The 24,499-nt window shown below is 34.9% G+C and overlaps 2 protein-coding genes across 4 annotated transcripts; both read left to right on the top strand.

Annotated features, from left to right (window-relative positions):
- The first annotated feature begins 52 nt into the window (after positions 1 to 52).
- Positions 53 to 3,156, top strand: LOC117210214 (phosphatidylserine decarboxylase proenzyme, mitochondrial). Of its 3 annotated transcripts, none has more exons than XM_033453019.1 (6): positions 53 to 71; positions 1,206 to 1,335; positions 1,405 to 1,675; positions 1,795 to 2,028; positions 2,108 to 2,396; positions 2,477 to 3,156. In XM_033453019.1, the coding sequence occupies exons 2-6, from the start codon at positions 1,295 to 1,297 to the stop codon at positions 2,884 to 2,886; spliced, it is 1,245 nt and encodes a 414-aa protein (XP_033308910.1). In that variant the 5' UTR covers positions 53 to 71; positions 1,206 to 1,294; the 3' UTR covers positions 2,887 to 3,156. The 3 variants fall into 3 exon arrangements, with proteins under 3 accessions (XP_033308910.1, XP_033308909.1, XP_033308911.1); XM_033453018.1 differs by lacking the exon at positions 53 to 71 and adding an exon at positions 761 to 1,037; XM_033453020.1 differs by lacking the exon at positions 53 to 71 and adding an exon at positions 1,057 to 1,074.
- Positions 3,157 to 4,516: 1,360 nt separating this feature from the next.
- Positions 4,517 to 24,366, top strand: LOC117210217 (CB1 cannabinoid receptor-interacting protein 1-like). The gene is made up of 2 exons (XM_033453023.1): positions 4,517 to 4,946; positions 22,762 to 24,366. The coding sequence occupies exons 1-2, from the start codon at positions 4,771 to 4,773 to the stop codon at positions 23,084 to 23,086; spliced, it is 501 nt and encodes a 166-aa protein (XP_033308914.1). The 5' UTR covers positions 4,517 to 4,770; the 3' UTR covers positions 23,087 to 24,366.
- Positions 24,367 to 24,499: the final 133 nt, after the last annotated feature.

Genomic DNA, 24,499 nt, shown 5'->3' with positions numbered 1-24,499 from the left:
GATCCACCTGCCGCGATGCGGAGCCACCTGTTATTACGCTTTTCTTGTGATGATTACAACCGGTGGCACAGGTACGCTTCACGATTGTAGAAAATTGCTTCTACCTTGATTTTTTCCCCTTTGTTTTCGACCAACATTTTACGTAGTTTTATTTCTTTGGACATTAAGATTGTAGATCTTTATGCATTTATGGGAAATTTGAAAACTCAATTGTGTATATAATACATAAAAATACATACAACATAAAATACTCAGAATATATCGTACTTGTTGCAATGTTTATTAAGTTAAATGATTGCCTTCATACAAATATGAATTTGCGTAAATATCTGCAGTCTATGTATGACTAATTAATTATACCAGATCATATCCTGATTAAAGTTATATAATTCAAATTGTATCTCGTGGTATATGAAAAAATAATTTTGGAGCAATTTTTGGTAGCATATAATGGTAACTGAAAGGTAAAGCAATATGCAAGAAAAAACGTAAAACTTGACGAATAATAATATGTAAATGCTTTAATGTAAATTGTGAAATAAAGATGAAAAGGATTATTGCGTATCGTTGACTATAGGATATGAGAAATGTTTTTATGACATTAGCGATTTTAAATTTTGTAAAGATATTAAGGTATAAATTAGCGGAATAAAATAAAGTAAAATGTATAAGTTCATGTCCAAGCCCAACAAAACATTTTTTAACTATATAAAATAATAATCATATTACAAAATATATATTATGAACGTGTTATATATTGTACAGTTTAATTGAGTAAAGTTTCACTACAGACGATTTCTGTGGTTTCATTAGGTTTCAGCACTGGTATAATATCAGTGGGTTTCATGCATTTAAATAAAATAAGAATAAAAGAATATAATTTTAATATCAATCTGCTAGGTGGCGTTTTATATACGAACAGTATTCGTACAAGTTTGTAGTTAAGAAGATCTTTTGTTCTAATCTATTTTCTTTATCTCGAGTTTTTATAATAATCATTCTTAAGCTACAACTGTTTCTGTAGATGAGTACTTAATGTACGTATGTATAAAAATGTCAAATAAAATATTTCTTGTAAGTTTTTGATATTCCAAATGTATATTTCAACAGGATTAATGTATAAATTTAATTAAAATAAAGATATGTTAAAAATTGTTGAGTATATATGTCTGAATTTTGTTATTTATAAATATATATTTTTGTAGAAATTTGTATATAATTCAAGCTAACCTAAGAGTATAAGGAGAATATAAGAAAGTTTATATATCTCTATGTAATAAAATTTATTTTCAAGATGAATCTTTATAAGATTTATCACTTAATTCAAGATGTGAGGTTTGTAGTCTTTAAGTCTTATTATTACTTTAATAAAATTATTTATCTAATGTTGTTAACATATTTTAGCAAAAACTCTTGTAAATGTTGTATGAATATATATACAAAAAGTAATTTCAAAATTTTAATAAATAAAAAATTGTCAAAGACATATACCTCAAATGTAAGTACTAGTCGATATAAAGATAATTCTTGGTACTCATTTATAAAGCAACGAAAATGGATTGTTCCTTTTGGAATGGGAGTAACACTGTTAACAGCATTACAGTGGAGACATTTGAAAAAACATCCATATACAACTGAGGACAGTAATGTGTACGACCCAATCAATGTTTTTGTGGTATAAATTTTTATTACAATAGCAGCATGATATATTACATTTCAATTGAACAAAATTTGAGGAAATTAAGGACTATGTATGAACAAGAAAGTTTTGTAGTTAAAATTAAATATTTACAGATAAAATGTTATTATTTCTTGCCATTTCGAGTAATAAGTCGAATATGGGGTTGGATTGCTAGTTTGGAACTGCCAGTTAGTTTAAGACCCACCTTATATGGATTTTATGCAAAAACTTTTGATGCCAATTTAGATGAAATTGATATAGAGTTATCAGATTTTCCAAGTCTTGTTGACTTTTTTGTCAGACCGCTCAAATATGATGCAAGACCTATTGCTCAAACTACAAATATAGTATGTATATATTTTTTACATCAAATTAAGTAAGTCATTTAAATAGAGTAATAAAACGTTATATGTAAATTTATTATAGGTTTCACCTGCTGATGGAAAAGTTTTATATTTTGGACCAGTAACTTCATGTTGTGTACAACAAGTAAAGGGTGTTACTTATAATCTTAGACATTTTTTAGGTGATATAAATACATTTCATTCTGAATGGTCTAAATTTACTAAAGAAGAAGATGATATTTATATAAAATCTCTCTTAAAAGATCCAACAAATCAGCTCTATCAACTAACAGTTTATCTTGCTCCAGGGGATTATCACAGATTTCATAGTCCAACTGACTGGGAAATAGAATTTCGTAAACACTTTCAAGGTTTATTGTTTTTTTATATTCCAAAATCTAACTTTAGTTTACATGAATTAAAATTGGGAAGATATTTTTCTTCATTTCAGGGAAGCTTTTAAGCGTTAATCCTAAAATAGCCCAATATTTACCAGACTTATTTTCATTAAATGAACGTGTAGTGTATATTGGTAAATGGGCTGGTGGTTTTATGGCTTATAGTGCAGTTGGAGCGACAAATGTAGGTTCTATAAAAGTTTACTGTGATAAAGACTTACATACAAATGCTCTTAAGTGGCCTGAAGCAAAACGATGGAAAGATGCTAGTTTAGGCTGTACACGTTTAAGTAAAGGAGAATTATTTGGCGAATTTAGAATGGGATCTACTATTGTGTTATTATTCGAGGCTCCAAAAGATTTTAAATTTTGCGTAGAAGTGGGACAAACAATTAAAGTAGGGCAAGCTTTGAGCGTGTGTACTCCTGAAATTGAAGAAAAACAATATGAACATTCATTATGACAATTAATAACGCGCGTAGCGCTTGACTGGAAATATATTTGGAGAGTAGATACATAAGTTCTAGAAATTAATTTACTGATATGGAAAAAAATGACTTTTTATGATATTACTGTTATCTCAAATAGACTTCAGTGCAAATGATTCTGAAAGAAAATATAATGAGTATTTTATATATTGCACAGTTTGTTAAAAATTTAAATTTTATGAACCTTTAATAAATTCATAAGCAAATTGTAACATAACTAATAATCATTCATAGTTGCCATTTAATATTTGGAGAAATTTAGTTTTTATCAGTGTTGTGTATATGTATAAACATTTTAATAACAGTTCCTTGTATTTTTAAAGTATTAATACATTTAATGTAATATCATCTATTATATGATCATTTATTTTGTAAAACATTACGTTCAATGATCATATTTGCAACTTCATAATATACACTCCCTTATGTACTATTTTTAATTTTGTAATTGTTGTAAGGATGATTTTTCAAGTGAAACTAATATTGTAAACATAAGAAATTGTCGCAGTTGTACATCGTATTATAAAGATGGAAGCAATTGCAAATGTTTTCTTAACATCTTTATATCGTTTATATTTTTTAAAAAATAATGTCAAACTCATAACATTGGGAAAATAAAAATATTTAAAAAATATTACATTATAATTATTTAAAGACCTATACTCTTATCCACATAATGAACATGTTTTATATTTTTTATAAAAATAATTATTTATTTACTTATATTATTTATAAAAAAATTATTTACCACGATTTTGAGACTGGATTTCAACCCCTGGTATTGTTGAACCTTGCAGCTCGAGTCTTTCAATTTGTAATGCTGAAGATCGTTCTTCATAAATCCTTTATGTTTTGAGGAGAGCCAGCATGATCTTCGATTTCAAGGTGGACATTCTCCATTTTGGAAACATTTAACCAATATAAGGTTCTGTAATTTTAAAAATAAGATTGATTATAGGAAGCTTATAATAGTTAAAGATAGATCCCATAGCTTTAGGATCATTTGATGAAGACACAATTTTGCAGTTATACCCATTTACTGTATGGTAATTCAACTTATATCCTATTATTTTTTAAACTATCTTATTACCTTATGTAGTGGCTGATTCGTAAGTATATTTGTTAATATTTTTAGCATAATCATATATATATATATATACTATCATAACTATCCGACTTATGATATTTATTCATTTTTTAAATATTTTAATTTTTCTAAAATAATATTCTTTCATCTTATTTATATTAATACAAAGAGAAGCAATTCGCATTAATTACAAAAAAAAGCACAAGTAGAAATATATCAGTATCAGTTATTGTTGGTCAAAGCGTAAAATTTCTTCCAACCCGTTTACAGTTCGTTTACAACCGCTACCGAAATTAATTGTACATTTTACCATTTCTTCAACGCTATTATTGGTTTCAATGCGAATGCTATACATATATATAGGAACCGTGTTAAACACGCTAACCCTGGTTGCAGTAATCTCTTCATTATCGGAAAGGGGAACGCGATCACTGTGCGGGGATTGAAAGACAAAACAGAAAAGTCAAAGCCGTCGTCGCGTGCCGGAATCGCGTTACGTCTACGACGCTGCGGTTCAGTAAGCGTCGCGACGCCCACCGTGCACGTTGCACCGTTCGTTTGTCCTGTTGCGACGTTCTTTCGAAGTACGCCAATTTTACAAGAGTTCTGCCTTTCAAATTTTCAGAAAAGATCTTACTTCTATTTTTTCAATTGTACCACGCGCATAGTCACATCGCGTGATTTAAACGGACATCTATTTAAGCATCGATCGTTCAAAAGACGTTGCACTGTATCTTTTTATCTTTCCTCCAAAGTTAAATTATGGTGATAGATGGGTGCTGATGGACATTTTCGAGTGACCTTGTCCCTAAGGCGCGAACCGGCCGCAGGTCCTGTTTACTGTAAAATGGAGACATCGGCGAGATTTCGGCAGCTGAAGACAGTGAAACTAAGCTGCGAAGCCACGTATCGGTTGGACATCAGCTTCAAACCTCCGCAACTATTAGAGTGGGTACAGTGAATGTGACGATAGCAATTATATTACTTCAATTAATCTTCACTTTTTTCCTTAAGAGCAATCATTTCTTCACGTCCTCGTGCTTGATCACCGTTTATTATTTTCGCATGTCCGTGTACCACTGTTTCCTTTTTATCTGATCCCGCGACTCTGTTTTATAACACGGTCCTTTTACCCAGCGGTAATTTCATCGCTGCAATTGCAATAATAAGGATATCTGAAACACAGCTCAGGGATTTATAGTTTTTTAAAGATATTAGAAACTCGACAGCCAGTCATTATTATCTTACTTTCGTATTATCCGGTGCGATCGAGATATTAATTTTACCGCGTAAATTAGTGATCAGATAAATTTCTGAGACATAGTACTTGATAGATGAGCGTTATTCTTACCTGTCGCTAAATATTGATTTCACTGTGCGATCATAGATTGTAGTTTTCATTTTTTAAAAGGTTCAGCATTGCATATTTTCATCTTACGTATTTCTTGTAACCTCAGCCTTTTCATATGAATTATTATTTTAATCGTTTCTATTAATATTTAAACTACCTATTAATCGTAAATTAAATACCATTTTTACCCTTCGTACTAAAACATTATACCGTTTACTGACTTTCTACTATAATCGTAACTCGATTTTCAGTGGCCGTTATAGTTTCCAGTTTATACTTGGCAAACAGTTTTAGATCTCTCATTTACGATACCTACTGGATAAAATGCTCGTTTACGATACATCGATCATCAAAGAAATTCCCATTTTGTGTACCATTGCTTTTAAGAGAACAAACGTACCAATACTGAACTTTTACGTCCATCCGATAAACTCAACGCGCGAAACGGTTCGCAGAAAAAGATTACACCTATTTTCGACATGCGTCGGAGAACGTGAATTATAGGCTGAAAGTAGTAAAAATGATATATGCACGTCCTTTCTGAGGGATCGAACCCGCCCAACCTGCGAGCGTTATTACAAATGCTCGTGGATGCGCGTAGTTCTCGATAGATGTGTACATTTCAATGTATATACGCAATAACACGTTTAGAATACCGTACGCACATATCTTTCAAACAACACGATATCGATGCAGTACTATACTATCGTCGTTAATTTTTTTCCTATAATATGTCTCTTCTATAATCGTCCTTAATGTTTCATACACACTTACGATACTTCAATTACACGCGTGTTCAGGATTACGCGTTTCGTGAACGAAAGTAGCATTTATTGGAACACTTCTTGTAATCGTGTTCCACATTTCTATATGCTTTAAGATGTTACGATATAATAATGGTATAATATAAATTCTGCCAGCCTTTAAAAATAGAACATCCTATCATATGTTTTCTATTTCTGGACGAAATAATCTCTCTTCGTATTGGTTTTTATTGTTCCTAATTCCATTATAAGACACGGCATTGTTGCGATGGTGAACGATATTCTCCTTTCAATGAAATTTCTCCAACCAATGACGTACACCATATTATACGTTAAAGATGAGAAAAGATCGCGTAGATTTATAAGAAACTTCTTCGTCAATCAACTTGTAAATGTGTTAAGAATTGCATGGTACCAGTGAAACGGACGTGTAAAATTAGTGTTCGACAAGGATCATACATTTTCGTTCGAGCCCTCGAGGATTGACCGTGTTTCCTTCGCTGGATCAACCGGGATACTTTAACGCAAGAGTGAGAATTATAAAATACGATCCTTCTGACCTTATAAAACGTTATATGCTTTATAGTCGCGACGAGCGATTTTAAGAGCGCAGAAAAACGACATTAGGAAAGATCAATCTCCATTTAGCGATTCTCAGGACCTCGTCGACGGAAGAATGAGAAAAGAAGAGGAAGAATCGCTTCTGTGGATACCGTTCCGAATAATTACAACCGGAGAGTTTCTAAACGACACTCTTCGCGGCTTAACTGGATCAGGAGGATCGTCGATCAACGATAACTTTTAATTCACGGATGGGTTTCATCGAGGATTAAGGACCATGAGGTGTCACTGTGCACGGCATACTAATAGTCTTTTGTTGGCCACGATATAGGAAATAACCGAGCACGATGACAAACGTCTGGATATGAAAGCCTCGTTCCCCACTGTTCGACGTTCGATATCTCCGGATCACTTTGTCGGGATGATTTAACCCCCAGATAGTTTGCCTGAAAAGAACATCAGTTTTATAAACGTGATTGTAAAATGCTTCTTATAATTCTTTTTCCGAGCAGAAAGAGCAGATTTCTTGCTCGAATAGTAGAGCACGACGTGAGACATAACATTTGTGAAAGATATAGAAGATCTTTTACAAGAAGAATCGGCGAAAGAGATATGCTTTGAGATAAATGCTCGTTTTTATCTTCGTCTATTCCAGCAGTAATTCGCGAACTATTAGTCATTCTTTTCAGTTTCTTATTTTATAATTTCTTTTAATATTTAACTCTTCGTTTTAAAATCTCAAAAACTTCGTTCCCCTTGCATGCATCTGTATTATTTAATCCGTTGAACAATTCATTTTTATTAAGCTTGCGATATACGTTCGTTCCATATTCTCCGTTTATATATAGTATACATAAAAACAGAACGAACTTATGTTACAATCCAATGCATGCTGTATATATTGTTATCCAAGGATATCTAATATATTCGTATTTTTCGATATCTAAGTATATATACGTATGACTATATGCGAGAACAAAGACTAAATGATATTACTTCGTTGAAACGAAAACGAAGAGTCAGGAACATTTGATAAAAGGTACTTGAAAAACAAACGAAAGATATTGAGAAGGGTTGTAGGAGATACATGTACCCGAAGGGGTAGGAAACACGTCAAGAAGTAACGGATTAAGTTCTGCAGCTGCCCAGGTCTGTCGACGGTCGACTGTCTATCCAAAGAATGTTCGTAACTGAAAATGCTTGCAAAATAAATGTTTAGGGCCAGTGTCGAACGCTCTTATTCATGAAGAGCAGCGTAATACAAGAAGGCTACGACCAAAAGTATCGAATTATTTGTCTAAGGACAAATTGGACAAAAGGATTACCATGTCTGTAAATATATGAAAAAAGGGATACAGAACGTTGTACTTTGATGTAAGTATATAGGTGCAACTGTGTCAGAAATGTGGTGAGAGTAAAGCAGGTGTTACCACTACGTACTTACTGAAACGATACGTATACATATCGCAGTAATTGCCTTGAACTGTAAAAGTTACAAATCGATTACGATCATCGGTACGGTTAATGCTACTGAAACAATTGGACTCTGATATTTGACATACGGTTCGCTGGATATTTAACGAGATTTTCACTGGCGAGAGCTGTGAAAGTACGAATGCCGTAAAAAGATGCGAAACGACGTTACTAAACGACCTAAAACCCACCCAACAACAAGAAGAAAATCGTAGAAATTATTATATCTTTTTGGAAGTTTATCTAAACGGCGCACCTCTTAAAATTGTTATCAACGCTATATTTAAGTATCGAACTGTGCATTGCACACTTATTTTCCTTAAATCATCTAGGAAAAAGGATCTCGCAACTACGATGGAAGGACGATCATTGGACTAAAAAGTTTACCTAAATTCGAAAGAAGACACTTTTCCCGAGGTCTCCTGAAGAGATGCATTTATTAAAGCTACCACGAATATCAAACTGTGTACCGTAGTTTGTTCAGGCGCATCGAGGAAATATCTTGGAAGTAGGATTAGAGAAATTGCGTTAGATTAGAAAATTTGTAGAAATTCGAAAATTATGGAGTCACTGTTTCGAAATTTCCCTGAAAACCATCTACATATGTATGCACGCACGCACTTCGCAAAGTTTCGAAGTTTGATGTAGGACGAGGGTAGAATCGATGAAAATTTCATTGGTTCGTCTGGCAGGCGGACTGATGATAAATAATTTCGATCGAATCTGGATGTATCGTGTTTTCGTAACGATACATTTTCGTTACGAAATAGACACGTCAAAAGACGAAAGTAATCATACACGACCGGTTGAAATATCGACTGGCGTTATATTGCGGCGCCCGGTCTCCGGCTCGCACAGGGTTGGAAAATGAACCGTCGCTCGTAACACGAATAGCAGCTAAAATTACGTGGCAATTACGATATGCAGAGTGTTGCTGATGCTAGTGAACGAGCACGGGTTTCGCGTGGATAATATTTAAACAACCATGGCCAATTAGACGGCGAGGAAACGAACGCGGTACCAGGAAATCGAGTCCTTCGGAAAATGCAACTGTCATTCTTTTTATGCACGAAATCACTCCATTCGTTGTTGGTCGATTGTAAACTCGCGTGTTATTTAGGAATCAGAAATTCCGTTATTTATCGCATAATTATACAGTAGAAGCTCGTTTAGCTGACGTGACGTGGACCGGGTCTATCTCGGATAATACGCAAGAATTCTATTAATGTTCATAAATCCTATAACAAAATCATAGAAAACATTTGAAATTTTGTAATATTCTACATGCAATTAGGCTCGATTCGTTATTTAATAGCTTGAAAGTTTGATTAACTGCTTCCGCAATATCTGATTATTTTACAGTAACTAAGTTATAATAAGTAAGTTATAGTAAGTAAGGTGGTTCGAAGCAGCCCGGATAATGCGCAACATAACCGAGTCTCCATCGCAATATGAATAATAATTGATAGAATTTTGAGTGAATTCGTTATGTTCTTGTTATTATTAACGATAACCAAATATTTGTAGAAATCTCTGACGAATATATACTATGCGTGTTATACGAAACATTTTGAAATTTAATTAGCACGGTAATGAGGCCAGACTATCATAATTATATTGGTAAAGTCTGAGACAAGTTTAAAAACGGATGTAACAGCTACGAGATATTTAACGCAAATATACGTTTCATACAGTTGGATCACAAAAATATTTAAACGGTCAATTGTCAATTACGTTAATAAGCCTCAATTATTATATGCTTAAGATAGCTATTCATAGCGTACGCTAATTTTTTTATTAAATATATATTTACAGTACACGTACGTACTAATATGCACAATAATGTACACGCTAATTCTACATATCGATATATAAAATATTTTCGTGAGCCTCTGTATAAATTTATTACGTTCCTCTTGCCATTAACGACATAGCTTTGAATGTATACATTTATTTACTGCCATTCTCGAATGTAATATTTTGAAAGAAAATATTAATACCGTCATACAAATGTTCGATGCAGAGTTTTAAATGAGTACATTCTATCCAGCAAATTATACTGTAAATTGCCCCACGATCAATGCGAAATTGGGATTTCCTGTCTTGCCCTCCGGTGTTTCCTAGTATTTGTAAAAATGTTCTGTCCTTTGTTTCGGGCTATATCGTTCGTTTTGTCATTCGATAGCAAACATTTATAATCCATTCTCATCCATTATTTTTGTGGCTTGTGTAAGAGAAAAATATCCCATTTTCTTCATGAATATGTTATTTGCAAATTTAACAGAAATGTGCATCACTCGGATAAAGGGCAAACGGATATTTATTCCGTGAATACGATCTACATCTCAATTTCGTTGTCTTCAAAATTCGTGTAGAATTTTCACTGTCTTAAGGGTCGTATACTTGATTAATCCGAATCACGCAATATAGCGGTAAACTTTACGTGAGTTAGATTAATTAGCGAGTACTCTAATTATTATATGCGTACTGCGTTCCTTTGCTACCGAGTTTCGAAACTTGACGGAAGAAATAAAAATACGAAGAAGACTATTCGAGATTCGGAGTATAAAATTGTAGTGTCTTATTTCACTCACATTATCACCGTGACAGTTATTGTATTATTATTAGCTTAGATCTCGTAGTTGGATGTTCATTTCATAAATAAACAAAATTTGATCGATATTTGAATTCAGTATAAAGAGAATGACAAACCATTTATAATATCTTTCCAATCTGTCAGCTGCAAAACGAATTATTATATCGAACACAATACGACGGAAAATAAAGAACGATACAAGAAGGAATAAAAGTAAAGACATTGAGATACGAAGAACATCGAGAAAATGAGTTATTTGTACACCGTGTTTAGGAATAAATACGACGTGTACCACGCGAAAATACGAAAAAGCCATACCATCCGCGTCATTTACGTTTTAACAATTTCCACCAGCGAGAAACTTTGGAAAATTCCAAAATTTACATCCACCAACGTTGGAATTTTTCGTGTAGAATTTTTCGTTTTGGGAACGCCAAGAGCTATTCTACGAGACGATAAAATGCCTGGGAAATCCGTCGATATATCGGTACGAACAGTTACATCGAGTCGGCGCGACTGTATCTTCTTCTCTCCTGTCTGGCAGGTTCAATATTCCCAATAACACTCGACCTTTGAAAGTTGATTACCTGCGTTACGTTTTGCCACGGCCGAGGACTTTAATCTTTACGTACATGTACAAACTTATCGAAAGTTTTCGTTTCTGGCAAAAGCTCGATCGGATTCTCGATAACTGTGAATGCTCGTGACTCGCGTCAATAAACATTCAGCGGCGGTCGCTGCAAAGGCACTGCACTGGTTGCGCAAACGATGGAAAAAGGGATATACACGTTGGTTGGGGAAAAAGCTTATTTACAAAATCCTCGAGAAAGAGCGAGACGTTATCTGTACAGGCGTCTGTTCCAACTATTTTTCATCACCTATGCGAGAAGGCCACTTTCCACGTCGGATAAGTTTAAATTTACCGCTCGAAAGAGCCGCTCTGAAAATAATTTTGCCCCAACTTTTCCTTGCTCCAATTAATATCTCGGATTGAAAATTTACTCTGCTACCTTCATTTTCTCTCTTTTCCCTCTCTTCTTCTCTCTTTTTCTTCTTTCGTTTGTGCGACGTTACAGCGCCTGATTTATTTTTGCATTCGCTGGCTAATATCATAGGAATGGAAATTTTGCGTGTCCATCTATTGGGAATGACTGACAAGAAATGAGGTTCAGCTGGTTGCAGTCTAGTTGAAACTTCGCACGCTGACAGATAGACCGTAGATTTGCGTGTTGTATATGTTACAACGACTTCATATTTTTATGAAGACAAGTAAGGAAATAGAACCTGGACGGGAAGTTCCAGCAATTAAATATTAAAAGGAGTAGACTTTGCTTTAGATATTTTATATATTTTCGTCGATTATTGGATACATCTTGTTCATATCAAACTGAATTCTACGTTATTCGTCACTTTTACATCTTTTAGTTTAACGTAATTGTATAAACATGTGTGATCTGCCGATAGATTTTGTTATACGATTTATAAAAATGCGTCATTAAAAATAGCTTATATGCTTGGAATTCATATAATAAGAATTTGTATTAAAGTAAGTGGATTCAACCAGCAAGAGTTCATTTAACCGTGCACTCGTTAAAATTGCGCTCGAGTAAATAGAATTCGTAAAAATTAGGTTCTACCGTATAGGTCGGATATTCAACATTTCGTACCTCTGTATCCCTATTTTTTTTTCACGATGGCTCAGAGGATTTGAATTTTGGAACAGGCATCTTCACGGAATGCTCACAAGAAGTTCAAGTAACTTATATTTGACAATTTGAACCGTTACTCCACGCGATAATTCACACGTATATTATTTAAAGAACACTGGAAAGATTCTGATAAAAATGATTTATTCATCGACTTGGTTTCTGCAGAAACATCTGGCTAATTAAAAATTCCATTACTGCTCTAGGTAGCAATTCAAGAGTATCGTGTGACAATGTGCCATAAAATGTAAAATTCTGCACTATATACCGTGGCTCACGAACGTATCTGAACACTTATAGGAACTTTTCATGAACGTATTATGTGTATTACGACTTAAATCGTTGGAAATGCTCGGAAAAAAAAACAAGCGAGGAACAAAACAGGCATTTGTTAACCATTGAACTTGCAGAAGCAGTTAAAACTTTTACGATATCGAGCTAGCAATTCGTAGCTACTCATCAACTTTCTCTTCAGCCTACTTATCGAACAAAGGTATTTCTCTAATTATTTGCAACAGCGTATAAGAACCTGCGGTACTACGTGTGCTTAGTAAATCATTTCACGAATGACTAACTAATAACGTTTTAACGATCGAAAGTTTCGAGTTAACTTTGCCAAAGTCGAACAAGTCACGTACACACACCGCTTCATAAAAGAGAAACGTGACGAAATAAATATTACAATATTGTCGTGAAACCAACTGTACATAAATATGTTATTTCTAGCGAGCGGAGCCGTGAACGAAGATCAGTAGTAACGAGACTGATAAGTCAGACGATCACAAAGCCTGCATCCAACTGAGAAACACTACTACGGAGTATAATATAACACACATATACATAATACATTCACAATACACGTTCAATTTTAATTCTTAATACGTTCGTTAGCATCGTTATACGCGCAAATTATGTTCGAAGATTGTAAAAGAAGAGCACGATAAGTCACATTTTATAATTTTTACAGAGAAGCAATTTTAGGATTCGAGACGTAGTCAATCGATCTTACATCGGCAAAATTGTCTGTATTTTTATTTTCGCAGCTAAACGTGCGTTTTCTCGCCTCTTCCTAAATTTTCAAAATATTCGTCGTCATTATGTTACAGCATCGAAGATATTAAAATATCGCTGGTCTTAATAACTATATCTTTCGGGTCCGTACAAATGTCGTCAAGTTCAAATTGAGATTCAGTAGCTATACAAATTAATGAAAACCGATTGATTCTTTACAAGAAGTGATCCATCTTTGTCGATACGACGATATATTCTTAAGGCGAATGCAGCGTCTGATTAAAAGAATTGGCAATTCCTCTGCAAACGGATCGCTAGGTAGAAAACGTTTGGAACGTTGATTAAATCTATAAAACGCGTCTTGCAAGGAAATTTAGGAGAATCACGTATTTATAAGGTGGATGCATGGAAAAAAGATCTGGTAGCGAGGTAGTGTAAAGACACACTGGCCTGACAGCGATACACAACGGTGCAAGAAACCGGGTCACGGAATAAAAAATATTCCACTTTCAAAAGTACTATAGACTGGTAGAACTAGAACAACAGCTTACTTCCATGTGGTCCATGACATCGGTTAATCGATGTAAAACAGAAGGAAAAGGGAACGTCAAATGGGTCAAACAGAAGTCTTCTACGAACTTTATCCCAATTTCATCCGAGTTTCGTTAACTTCTTCATAATAATTCATTCTATCGTGTAATTCTGTGCATTCCTATTTTCAAATTCGTATCGCGTACGACGTAAATTACAAAGCAGCACGTTTGCATATTCATGTTCTTTTTAAACGAAATATATTTTTATCAAGCCTCGCGTTTTATTCTCACGCTACTAAATTCTTGTAGTTGCGTAAAAATAATTACGTGTTAACCGCGTTTATAGTCGGAGGACGAAAATGTGCTTTAGAAAAGCGATATACATGTATCATAACTGGGAATTACGTTGACCCATAACGTGAGTCATGGGGCAGTGGAACGTGCTAAAAGATAGAAAATTTCGCATGCATCTGATTAATTGACACGCAAATACCACGATACGTATGGTCGCATGCGAAACAGAGTAAATTCTTTTTTTAGCCGTTTTAATATTTAAATCACGTAATAATTAAACCTTCAGGTATGATTATTCAAGTATAATTATTCGTAACTATATTTAGCCCTGAAGTCATGTAAATCGTGTTCCCTTTTAAACATAAAGTAAGATACATTCGTCAAATTCTCGATTTACCTAACGCGAACCGCTGAGTGTGGCGTTGCAAGTATTTGTACAGGGGATCGTCTCTATTTATCGTCGACATGAGTCAGCGATTTTCGCGAGTCTTTGTTAGGAAATCGCATCCCTCCGGAAAGTGCAACTGTCGGCACTGCTTAGAAGTTCGATTAACAGCGTGTATCCTTGGTGGGCCGCTATCGAAACTTTTGTCGCAAATTTCCACCCGAACAAACGTGCCTATTTTTCGAAGGTCTCCCTTTCATCTCGCCTGTTTCAATGCCGACTGTTCCTACTTTATTTCGCGAACACAGCAAGGAAGAGGAGAGTAAACGAAGAAGAAGAAGAGAGGAAAGAGGCGAGGAGGAAAAAGAAAGAAAGTAAAGAGACTAAAAATACAAGATTGCGAATGGCTTTTTGTTTTACAGACGGATCGCCTTTTAAAAGGGAAGCTTCGTCCCATTGGCTTTTCCCTCTCGCCTCTCTTTATTTCTGTCTCTCTCTCAGATTCGCGCTCCGCCGCCAAATTCGCTAATTGGGAACCATTTTTGTCGGAGATTCGTGTTGTCCGATCGATTTAAGTACGTGCAGCCAATTATCCCACGAACTATCGAACGCGGCTACAATTTGATTTGAAAGAGCTGTAGGGTTTTTGCTGATTCAATCTCTGTTTGAAAACTGGAAAAAAAAGGAAGAAAAAAAAAACAGGAAATCTACGTTGGAATTTTGGTTATTATTTCTGGCAACAGTTTTGCAAACAGATTCATTCTTCGGGACAAATAGTAACATAAAGATTTTGATATACGATGGATCACGAAAATATTTCAACGCTCACCATAGGAAGCTTTTACACGTGTAGAGTGTGTGTTGCATAAAACAATTGGAAACTTTATTAGCTGTGTAACGAGACACGACCGTCGTGATCATATTGATGAAATTTGGAACCAATATGAAAATGTAAGCAAAAGTTACGAGATAATATATATTAGCGAAAGATTTTTTACAAGTGTTCGACAAGTGTACTTCCGCGAGCTTCTTTATATACAATAGTTTTATAACTGATTAATAGATGATAACTATAAGTAAAATAATCTTGGATGAAACACACGTATAATGAGTATGCTGAATAATACCGCGTCTGCCTATAAAAACGGAATGAGAAAACGTGGCTTATAAAACGCGGTATAATGCCAAGGGAGACGTTCCAGGGTTGGGAAACTTATTGTCCTACTTTTTCGCGTAGCCCTTTGAATCACATAAATTTCGAACAACAAGTATAATACGCGCGGTAGGTAATCTCGCCATAGAAAGTTGGATTTTCAACGTAACATCGTGTTAAATTGATGCAATATCGGACAGAATGTTCCAGTCTCTGTCCACTTAATCGACCCGAAACAGTGTCCATTTAATTGCTTTCTACACGAGCAATAAGCTTTCAGTATAGTACTGCCACAATCGAATAGCATAAAGCAGAGTCAATTGCTGAAGATCCAATACAGTCTAGGTAATAGCGTGCCAACGATTTAGGTCGCGACTAGTAAACCTCATAACCGCGAAACAGTTGGACGAATTAATTAAAGTCTGATCTTGGTGGCGTATTCGGAATGTTAGTGGCGCAATCGAAACGGAAAAGCGCGTCGAATTACGAGCAAGATGTTTTCCGCTGGTGAAGTGAAAATATATTTCTTCCGAAAATTGCACGTGATCTATCAAAGTCGTCGCTTTGGGATTCGCTCCCTCTCTCTCTCTCTCTCTCTCTCTCTCTCTCTCTCTCGCCTGATACGTATGCATGCACTTTATTCGGCGGAGTCGATTTCCGGGGGAAACGCGCGCGTGGATGGAAAGCTAACAGAGCCAGATAGTTCTACTTTAAATCGAACGCTCCTACACCTCGGAGGATCTTATCTGGCGCGTGATGTATATCGTAACTTTCTAATTCCGCTTACAAAGTCGGTTACAAATGTACAATACGAATTTAAGCGCGTTAAATGAACACTCTGTGTTTCGTTCCGCGAACCGAACAAAATTGGCCTGTATCGAAAAAGAAAACGAGGTACGACGAACAAAGAATTTCCTGAATAGAGAAGCAGAAAAGCCGTTTCCGCTGTTGGCGAGTTTGTCAGAGGGATTATTTTCAATGCGACGGAACTTCTCTTCTCGTTGTTGGTGTTTTTTTTAACTCTCGTCACTGAGGCAAAAAGGAAGCGAAGTGTCTACCAGATGATCATCCGAGATCAAAGCAGGCCAAATTCACTGCGTGTCTAAGGATCGAACGGAACGGTATCACGATCGTTAAAGTGGAGACTCTGGCTAGATTTTGTTCGATTTCGTCTTGAGGAAATTTTGCTTGCACGCGAAACTCTGAATTAGTTAGCGTACGACGAGAACACTCGAATCGTGCTTTCGAATCGCGGCGAATCGATCACGGACGGAGCTTTCATCGTTAAAAATCAACCAGAAATATCTACTTTTAGTATTTAATGCAGAGAATGGCTTACCGTTGCATGTCTCGAGTGAAACGGAGAATTTTTTACCTCGTTGCCTGCTATCAGTCCAACGTATCTCCACCCTTATCGCTGCCACGCGTTCCTTTTCCAACTTCCACCAACAATCGTTCTTGGTCATTTCCTTTGAGTCATACCACCTCGGTTTTCCTCCAGGATAAGAGAAATCGGGGAAACTCTGTCGATAGTAAAACACAGTGGTTACCAAGGTTTCGTGGCTGCTAAAAAGACTCTATGGTCTCTTACGATATCGTAATCTTTGGCAAAGAAAAATATCTACGTATCGATCGACAACTAATTTAACTTTATCTATATACAGCGTCTCGTCTCGTGAGCTAAATATAGTATACAGCCTCGTTATTATTTTGTTGTAGTCTCTACAGGATTCGTTCGAAGGACGTAAACAAGAAACGAAATACTCCGGCAGTCTGTAACAATCATTCGAAGAAACTCATTACCCGACAAGACGAGAAGGACAAGAACAGACTGCTGAAGTGACGGATATCAAAAACTCTAATTTTAGCGGAATCTTTCCTCGCGTTTCATTCTAATTAAATCTTTCTTAATCTTTCGCCAGGAATTTTCCCAGCAATCTAATATTCTCACAAAAATCTCCCGAAAATACCAAAAATCGTTCGTAATACTCCGCGAACATCCAATGAAAGAAATCTCGTAGAGACGCGATTCTTCTTCTTCCAAATTAAGAAGTGCTCGTCATGGTAGGCCGTTGTTTCCAAGCAAAAAAACTCTCGAGAGGGATTAATCGGGAAAATTGGATGTTCTACGTTGAATCGAGAGGAGAGAAACGAACAAAGAAGTCTCCACACTGCTTACGATCTAGGACTCGTTACATTTTTCACGAACGGCGATAGAATCGTATCGATCGAACGTGGATACGCCTCTAGGTATTATTCGTAATTTGCCATCGAAAAGCTTCTTTTTAAGGTATCTACATCGATATATCCGTCGGTTATTTCGCTAAAACGATTCCGCGATTGCGATTGATCAACGACGACGACGACGACGATGACGACGACGACCCGAATGTATTGCACCAAAAATTTCTTCGTGCTCTTTATTTTTACGACGAGCGACCATGCGTGCTTTGGTTCTTTACGAGAAATATCGAAAAGCGACGTGCTGGGAATGCGAATCTCGAGTTTACGATTTCGTCACGGGCTTAGACAGTCCTCTGGGTCGTTTAATGTTTAAGGAGCACACCTTTGAACATCCTGACGACGACCGTATTGACTCAAGCAATTGCTGAATTCCTCGCAACCTGAAAAGGAACACTAACATTATCCAAGTTCGAAGATGAATATTGCACGATTGCGATCGAAGGTACAGAAGCGATGGGAGTCGAGCTAGAAAAGAGAGTAAGTTTCTTGTTTAAATTCGAATTTTGGTTTATGTATCGGTGCTATTTCTAATGAACTTACCCTGGATGTTGCATTTATATGTTTGAAAAAATCTAGGTCAGTCGTGATCCTTTAAACGCGATACGCAGTTCCATTTATGAGATGTATTGCACCATTAGCTTTATAAGGGTTAAATTTATAACAGTAATTCGTAATAGTAATTCAAAGGATAATCTTAACAGTAATCTACATTACAGTTTTATTTATTTAGGATTTTATGTGCCGTACCTTTAATCACTGATACGAAAATGTAAATTTTACTCGTTGAATATTGCGTGATTGCGATCGAAGGCACAAAGCAATAAGACTCGATTCCCATTGCCCCGGAATTGATAGCAATTTTGATAATAATCCTGGTTACGATCTCACTTGTTTAACTTTTCACGCGTATCATTTTTCGCTTCTAATATGAAAATATTAACTACACGGGGAATATTGCACAATTGCGATGGAAAGGCGAGTACGATAGGGAGACATTATCGGAAAACTGAGTTTCTCTTTTAATGTAATTAATTATTTGAAACTTAGTACATTGTGCATTTGATTTGTAATTTAAAAACGTATATAAATTTCATCATGAACGTTGCACGGTTGCGATAAAAGCCGGAGAACAATTTGAAGAATTTTTCTTTTAAATCCTATAGCAACTATAATTGTAATATTAACAACTTCGGCAACAGTGTGGTATATTTGAAACTTGGTGTATTTTGTTTTAGATTTATAAATTATAGAAAAAAATATTTTACTTTTTGACATCACAAATATTTTATATTCTATTTCCTGCGCGTTTCGACGATAGTTTTTCGAATATAAATCGACAGAACAGTGAACAACACGAGCCATGCTATTGCTCGGAGAAGCAGAGAGAAACTCTAACAATAAAAAATAAAAATGTTTCTCAAATGAATGCAGAAAATATACGAAATAGCGAAGCGTATAAAGTACCGATAGTCACGAACAATGTTTAACGTAATGAAACTTGTTTGAACAATATGTAAACTCATTGACCCTAAAGTAAAATTCTCTTAACAAGCTAGCGTTCACCGACTGTCGTTTTGTAGAAATAATTTAATCCAATTTAATTACCATTTGTATTTTATAATATGTGCCATCTTAATGAACCTGTGGAATCAACTGCTATAATTTCGATTGCCAAGATTTCTCGTGCTCGAATCACTTTTGCAATTTTCGAGTCTCTGTATTTCCAACTGAAACAGAGCAAACTATTATGATGATGGACGCAATATTAAACCGATATTTAACTTTTATACTTAACTATTGTATAACTGGGTCATTTCCCAATGGGAAAGTCTTTCTGAACCAGAAGATTAAATCTTCATAACCAGATTTGTATTTGCTTACGAAACAAAATTCGTATAAATGCGACAAAGTATTTTTAAAACCAATGTTATTATATTTAACATAATGTTATATGTTATAGTCTATTTAAGAAGTTAATAAACCCTATGAACATAAACTATTCGGTGTAAATTATTACTGGTTCAAGCGACAAATTGACTCGTTTTATGTATCGAATAAATGAATATAAATTTCCTTCCTCTTCCTTATATTCTTTTTTTGAAATATACAAAAGGAAGTAAGAGAAAGTATTACGCTTGTTGAACAACGATTTTCTGTTCCAATTTCCTCCTTCATAGAACGCTATATCAAGGACTATAATTCGAACTATTTAAACAGCAAGCAAAATCTCTGACGCTGGTTGGCTTCGCATTACCAAATAATTATACATTATATGTATATGCTTCTGCGTCACGAGAACTCATTTCTAACACGTGAATGATGCTCGACATTGATACGCGTAGGGATCATTTGCTCCTGCAAAACACTAAAAATATACGACAAGGCTTGAAGTGAAGCCAAGTTACACCGCGGTTACTATGCGGAATGTATTAATATTTAAAGCATACACTATATGAATTTACTATTTATAGAAACGCACGCACGTATTGTTTTCGTTGAACAGCGAAAATTTATCCGATACGCCAATGCAAAAATGCATTTTCTACTAGCCGATTACGTATTTAGCAAAGGAGCGCTTAACGAAACGCTTGAAATAACTTCCTCCTTTTATTTGTAGCTCTGTCGAAACTTTACGTTTGTACCGATTCATTTATAAGCGGATACACTTAGGATCGATTGTCGATCGATTAGAAAGGATAAAACGCATTGAAATTGAAGATTATACACGAAGAGTCGAATGTAAATTTGTGCATAAAATACTAAAGTTCACCGACGATATTGGAAACTCTATAGAGGCGATATTTATTTTATATGGGCGTCATTTTAGGAGATGTAATTTCATAGATGGAACATAAAACGGAAGTACCGCTATAAAAATATTCATATTTACTGGGAGAAAGTTATTTTCAGTAACTTCTAGTTAGTCTAGAACGATATGTTTGATGAATAGCAAATATGATGAATGTTTCGACAAATATCTCAACTGAATGTAATGGAATATCGTTTCAATTACATTTAACGATAATATTGCTCAATCTATTCCTTTTATATCCTGATATTTGTGTTTCTTACGCTCAATTCATTTGATCGTCTGTTTATCCAAATCACGAACCCATTAAAATAAATCTCATCCTATTTCATTACAATACGTCTTCTACAATGAGAATCGTTACGAATATGAAGGGAAGGATGGGGACGAAGTTAAAATTCAGCAATTTGCAACATGTCGGGATGTCGCGACTATTTTGTAAATGATTGCGGCTCCGCGATACGTGCCAGATGGTGCACAATAGATACCGGAAACGAGATTCAGAATATACTCCAATACTAGCCGGCTGAAGATGCAAATGAATTTAAAGCACGATTCTGTAACATCGCCTGCCATCAACGTGAATCGCGTCTATCGATTTGCGATCAATGAATCAGACTTGCTTCGATGCATGGATACAATTGAAACTAAAGAGCGTCCGATTCGATTAACCTTTCGGTAGACTTTCAAATTGTCCTGTTTGTCAAAGCCTTGAAGCCAGAACCTTTTGCTTGTTTTCCTTTTTCCGTGGAACCTAACGAGCGTTTCTCACCGCCGCCGCCCCCTCTCTCTTACTCTTTCTCTGCTGCCTACAATTTAGGAAACACAGGTTCGTTTAAAAGAAGAAGATTAACGACGTAGAAGATTAAAATGTAAAATGCAGATTACAAAAGAAAAGTACAAAAAGCAAGCGGATAACGTGGAAATGTAAATTGCTTATTTGCTTACAATAATATCCAAATAGCGTATGTTATAACACGCATCAAGTGATCGTTACGAGTTAACGAACAAATTTATGAATATTTCTAAAGTGATTATTAGATGAGACTTCGTTAATATGCAAACGAGATTTATTTATGGAGATAGTGGAGAAAATAAAGTTATGGTACTACGTATGCAGCTACAAACTAGCGTAACTGGAACGAACAACTTGTGCATATAATAACAACCTAATGTAAATTCTGCGATTATATTATCAATAAGGCTCCGCTCTTGAGGCTCTTCAGAGTACTATAAGTTCTCCGAGATTTAAGGCATGTTCCATCACTTTAGAGAACTTGATTTGAGTTGTGCGATCTTGTGACTGAGATCTTAATGTTCTGGGTTGTTATTTCAACAATCCTGTAAGCTGATAGTGGCACAACTTTAATGAAAACTCTAGTTTTTATGAACAGAAAAAACATAAGCCTCTATTAAATCTGAATATCATGACTAAACTGCGAATATTAATATAAATTCATATTTTTATAAATATAATGGGAAGAATCGAAAACTGTTTTACCTACTAAATATTAAAATGAATAATTTTGTACAGTACCTATCTAATCTTTTTATTACATATCATAACGAGATATTTTCTATAACAATAAACGCAGAACATTATTTTATAAAAACTGACAATGACTTACACTACTACGATTCTTAGTTAACCATAATACGTCCCTGTACTAGATCACATCGCTGCTTCATGAGATGTATGTAGATCACCTGTAATAATATCACAGTAGACATTATAATGTTCAATATCTTTTGTTTTGTTTTTATCATATTCCACTAATTTTAATAAATTATAATAGTTGTATATAGTAGTAATTTTAATTTTAGACATAATTTGCTAAATAATAATCATAAACTTACCTAAATAATAATCTTAAAATTTATAGGTCCCTGAGCATAGGAGGGAAACAAGTGGAAACGATTGAACGTGCACGAGACGGGACAGCTTGTGCTTACAGTGCTTATCACAGCACAAAGGGTATACCGGCGAGTGCTCGTGGTCATCGTGAAGAATTGCCAATAGCCATGCGTGTCTTGGGTTCCGGTTACCTGACTACTTGTCTGCAGATCAAATACTACCGCCAAGACGATCAGAGCCACTGTGAATGGGGTGCCAGGTTACATTGTATCGAATTGGACTGTTCGAGCGTGGAAGGCAGATTAGTTACGGTAGACAGGGAAACATATAGGAAACTTGGCATAGAATCCTAGCAATCGATGGGTGTTAATGTCATGAAAGCCATCACATAGAGAAAGTGGCTGATATTTATTTCTTATCGCTTGTCGATTGTGATTGGCACATTTCCGATTGAAACAACATTAAAATCGCTTGACCAATAAAAAGGTCAGAATACAGGTGGCGGGTTTCTGTTTGGAACTTGAACAGCACAGCTTAGGATTTGAATCGTATAATAGGAAATTTTTGGCTACTTTAACACGTTAAGAAGCTCGACGTGTGAACATAATAAAATAAGGTGAACATTTTCGACAATTTCCGTGGTATTGATCGGCGGAAGAAAAATGGAGAATAGCTATCTTTCTGTATGGTATCAATCAGATTTTTCAAGAAGGAAAACGTAAATATCTGCTAATGAGAAAACAAACATAACGATTCCTTTTGGTCCCTTAACGACTAGATATGTAATTATCAAACGGTGGATCCGTTTCATTAACGTAATCCAAATGTAATTTCATTCTCCTATTTTTCTATATCGAGAGACGTGTTTGTATATACGTACATATATGTGTATCAGGAACATTCATGTATATATAATGATTGTTATAAAGTGATATAGAAAATAGACATAATGCTACGAATATAAGTGTATTTTATTTAACCTAAATATGGAACGATGTATTTTAGAATTATATTTGACGCGTTATTACCATAGAGATACAAAGATGGAGTACCTGAGTCATGTTACCGTCTAAGTGGATGCGATATATCTATAGAAAAAGAACGCTGCATAGAGACTTTTGCTTTGTATCTATGTCCTCTAATTAAGTATGCACACGACGCTGCTCGTTGATCGGTGTTACTTTACACTTACATATTTACTGTACGAATAAGCATGTGTTATACAAATAAGAAAAGATCTTTATATAGCGTTCTCTTTCTATTGCTATATTATTTTCTCAGCTCGCTCACAGACTTTGTTTTTATATCTCTATGATTATTACGAACTACAATCTTTTTAACGAATCGTAATCGTTAAGGAATCGATTGGGAAAATATTTGATCTATCGACAGTCTAAATTGTTATCGAATCGTAATCTCGCAATATTTTTACGATATACATAACGTATCAGGAATTAAGCACTCCATGCCTAGCGACCAATAGTATATGTATATGTATATTTAATCTGTCTATTGGAAAAATAATTGCAAAAAGTAAATAAATTTGAAGATTCCCATTATGCTACACATTATACAAACATACAAGTAATATAATACAAAATACTTGCTAGTATAGATATTATATGTATACTAATACATAAAAAAATGGTTATTTGAATATAATATGTTGACATTTATAATAATAAAATTATAAATGTTAAACCGTTCGAATATAAATTCATTGTTCAATATTATTTAAATTTAAAAAATATAAAAAAATGCGCAGA

Source organism: Bombus bifarius, unplaced genomic scaffold, assembly GCF_011952205.1.
Source record: "Bombus bifarius isolate JDL3187 unplaced genomic scaffold, Bbif_JDL3187 scf7180000008199, whole genome shotgun sequence".
Taxonomy (NCBI): domain Eukaryota; kingdom Metazoa; phylum Arthropoda; class Insecta; order Hymenoptera; family Apidae; genus Bombus; species Bombus bifarius.
This window is presented reverse-complemented; position numbering and strand designations above follow the sequence as displayed.

Coding starts and splice junctions, on each gene's coding strand:
- LOC117210214 (XM_033453019.1), top strand. CDS start 1,295: ATGAATCTTTATAAGATTTATCACTTAATTCAAGATGTGAG. Junction 1,336..1,404: donor CACTTAATTCAAGATGTGAG/GTTTGTAGTCTT, acceptor AACATATTTTAG/CAAAAACTCTTGTAAATGTT. Junction 1,676..1,794: donor ACCCAATCAATGTTTTTGTG/GTATAAATTTTT, acceptor AAATATTTACAG/ATAAAATGTTATTATTTCTT.
- LOC117210217 (XM_033453023.1), top strand. CDS start 4,771: ATGGGTGCTGATGGACATTTTCGAGTGACCTTGTCCCTAAGGCGCGAA. Junction 4,947..22,761: donor AAACCTCCGCAACTATTAGA/GTGGGTACAGTG, acceptor TAAAATTTATAG/GTCCCTGAGCATAGGAGGGA.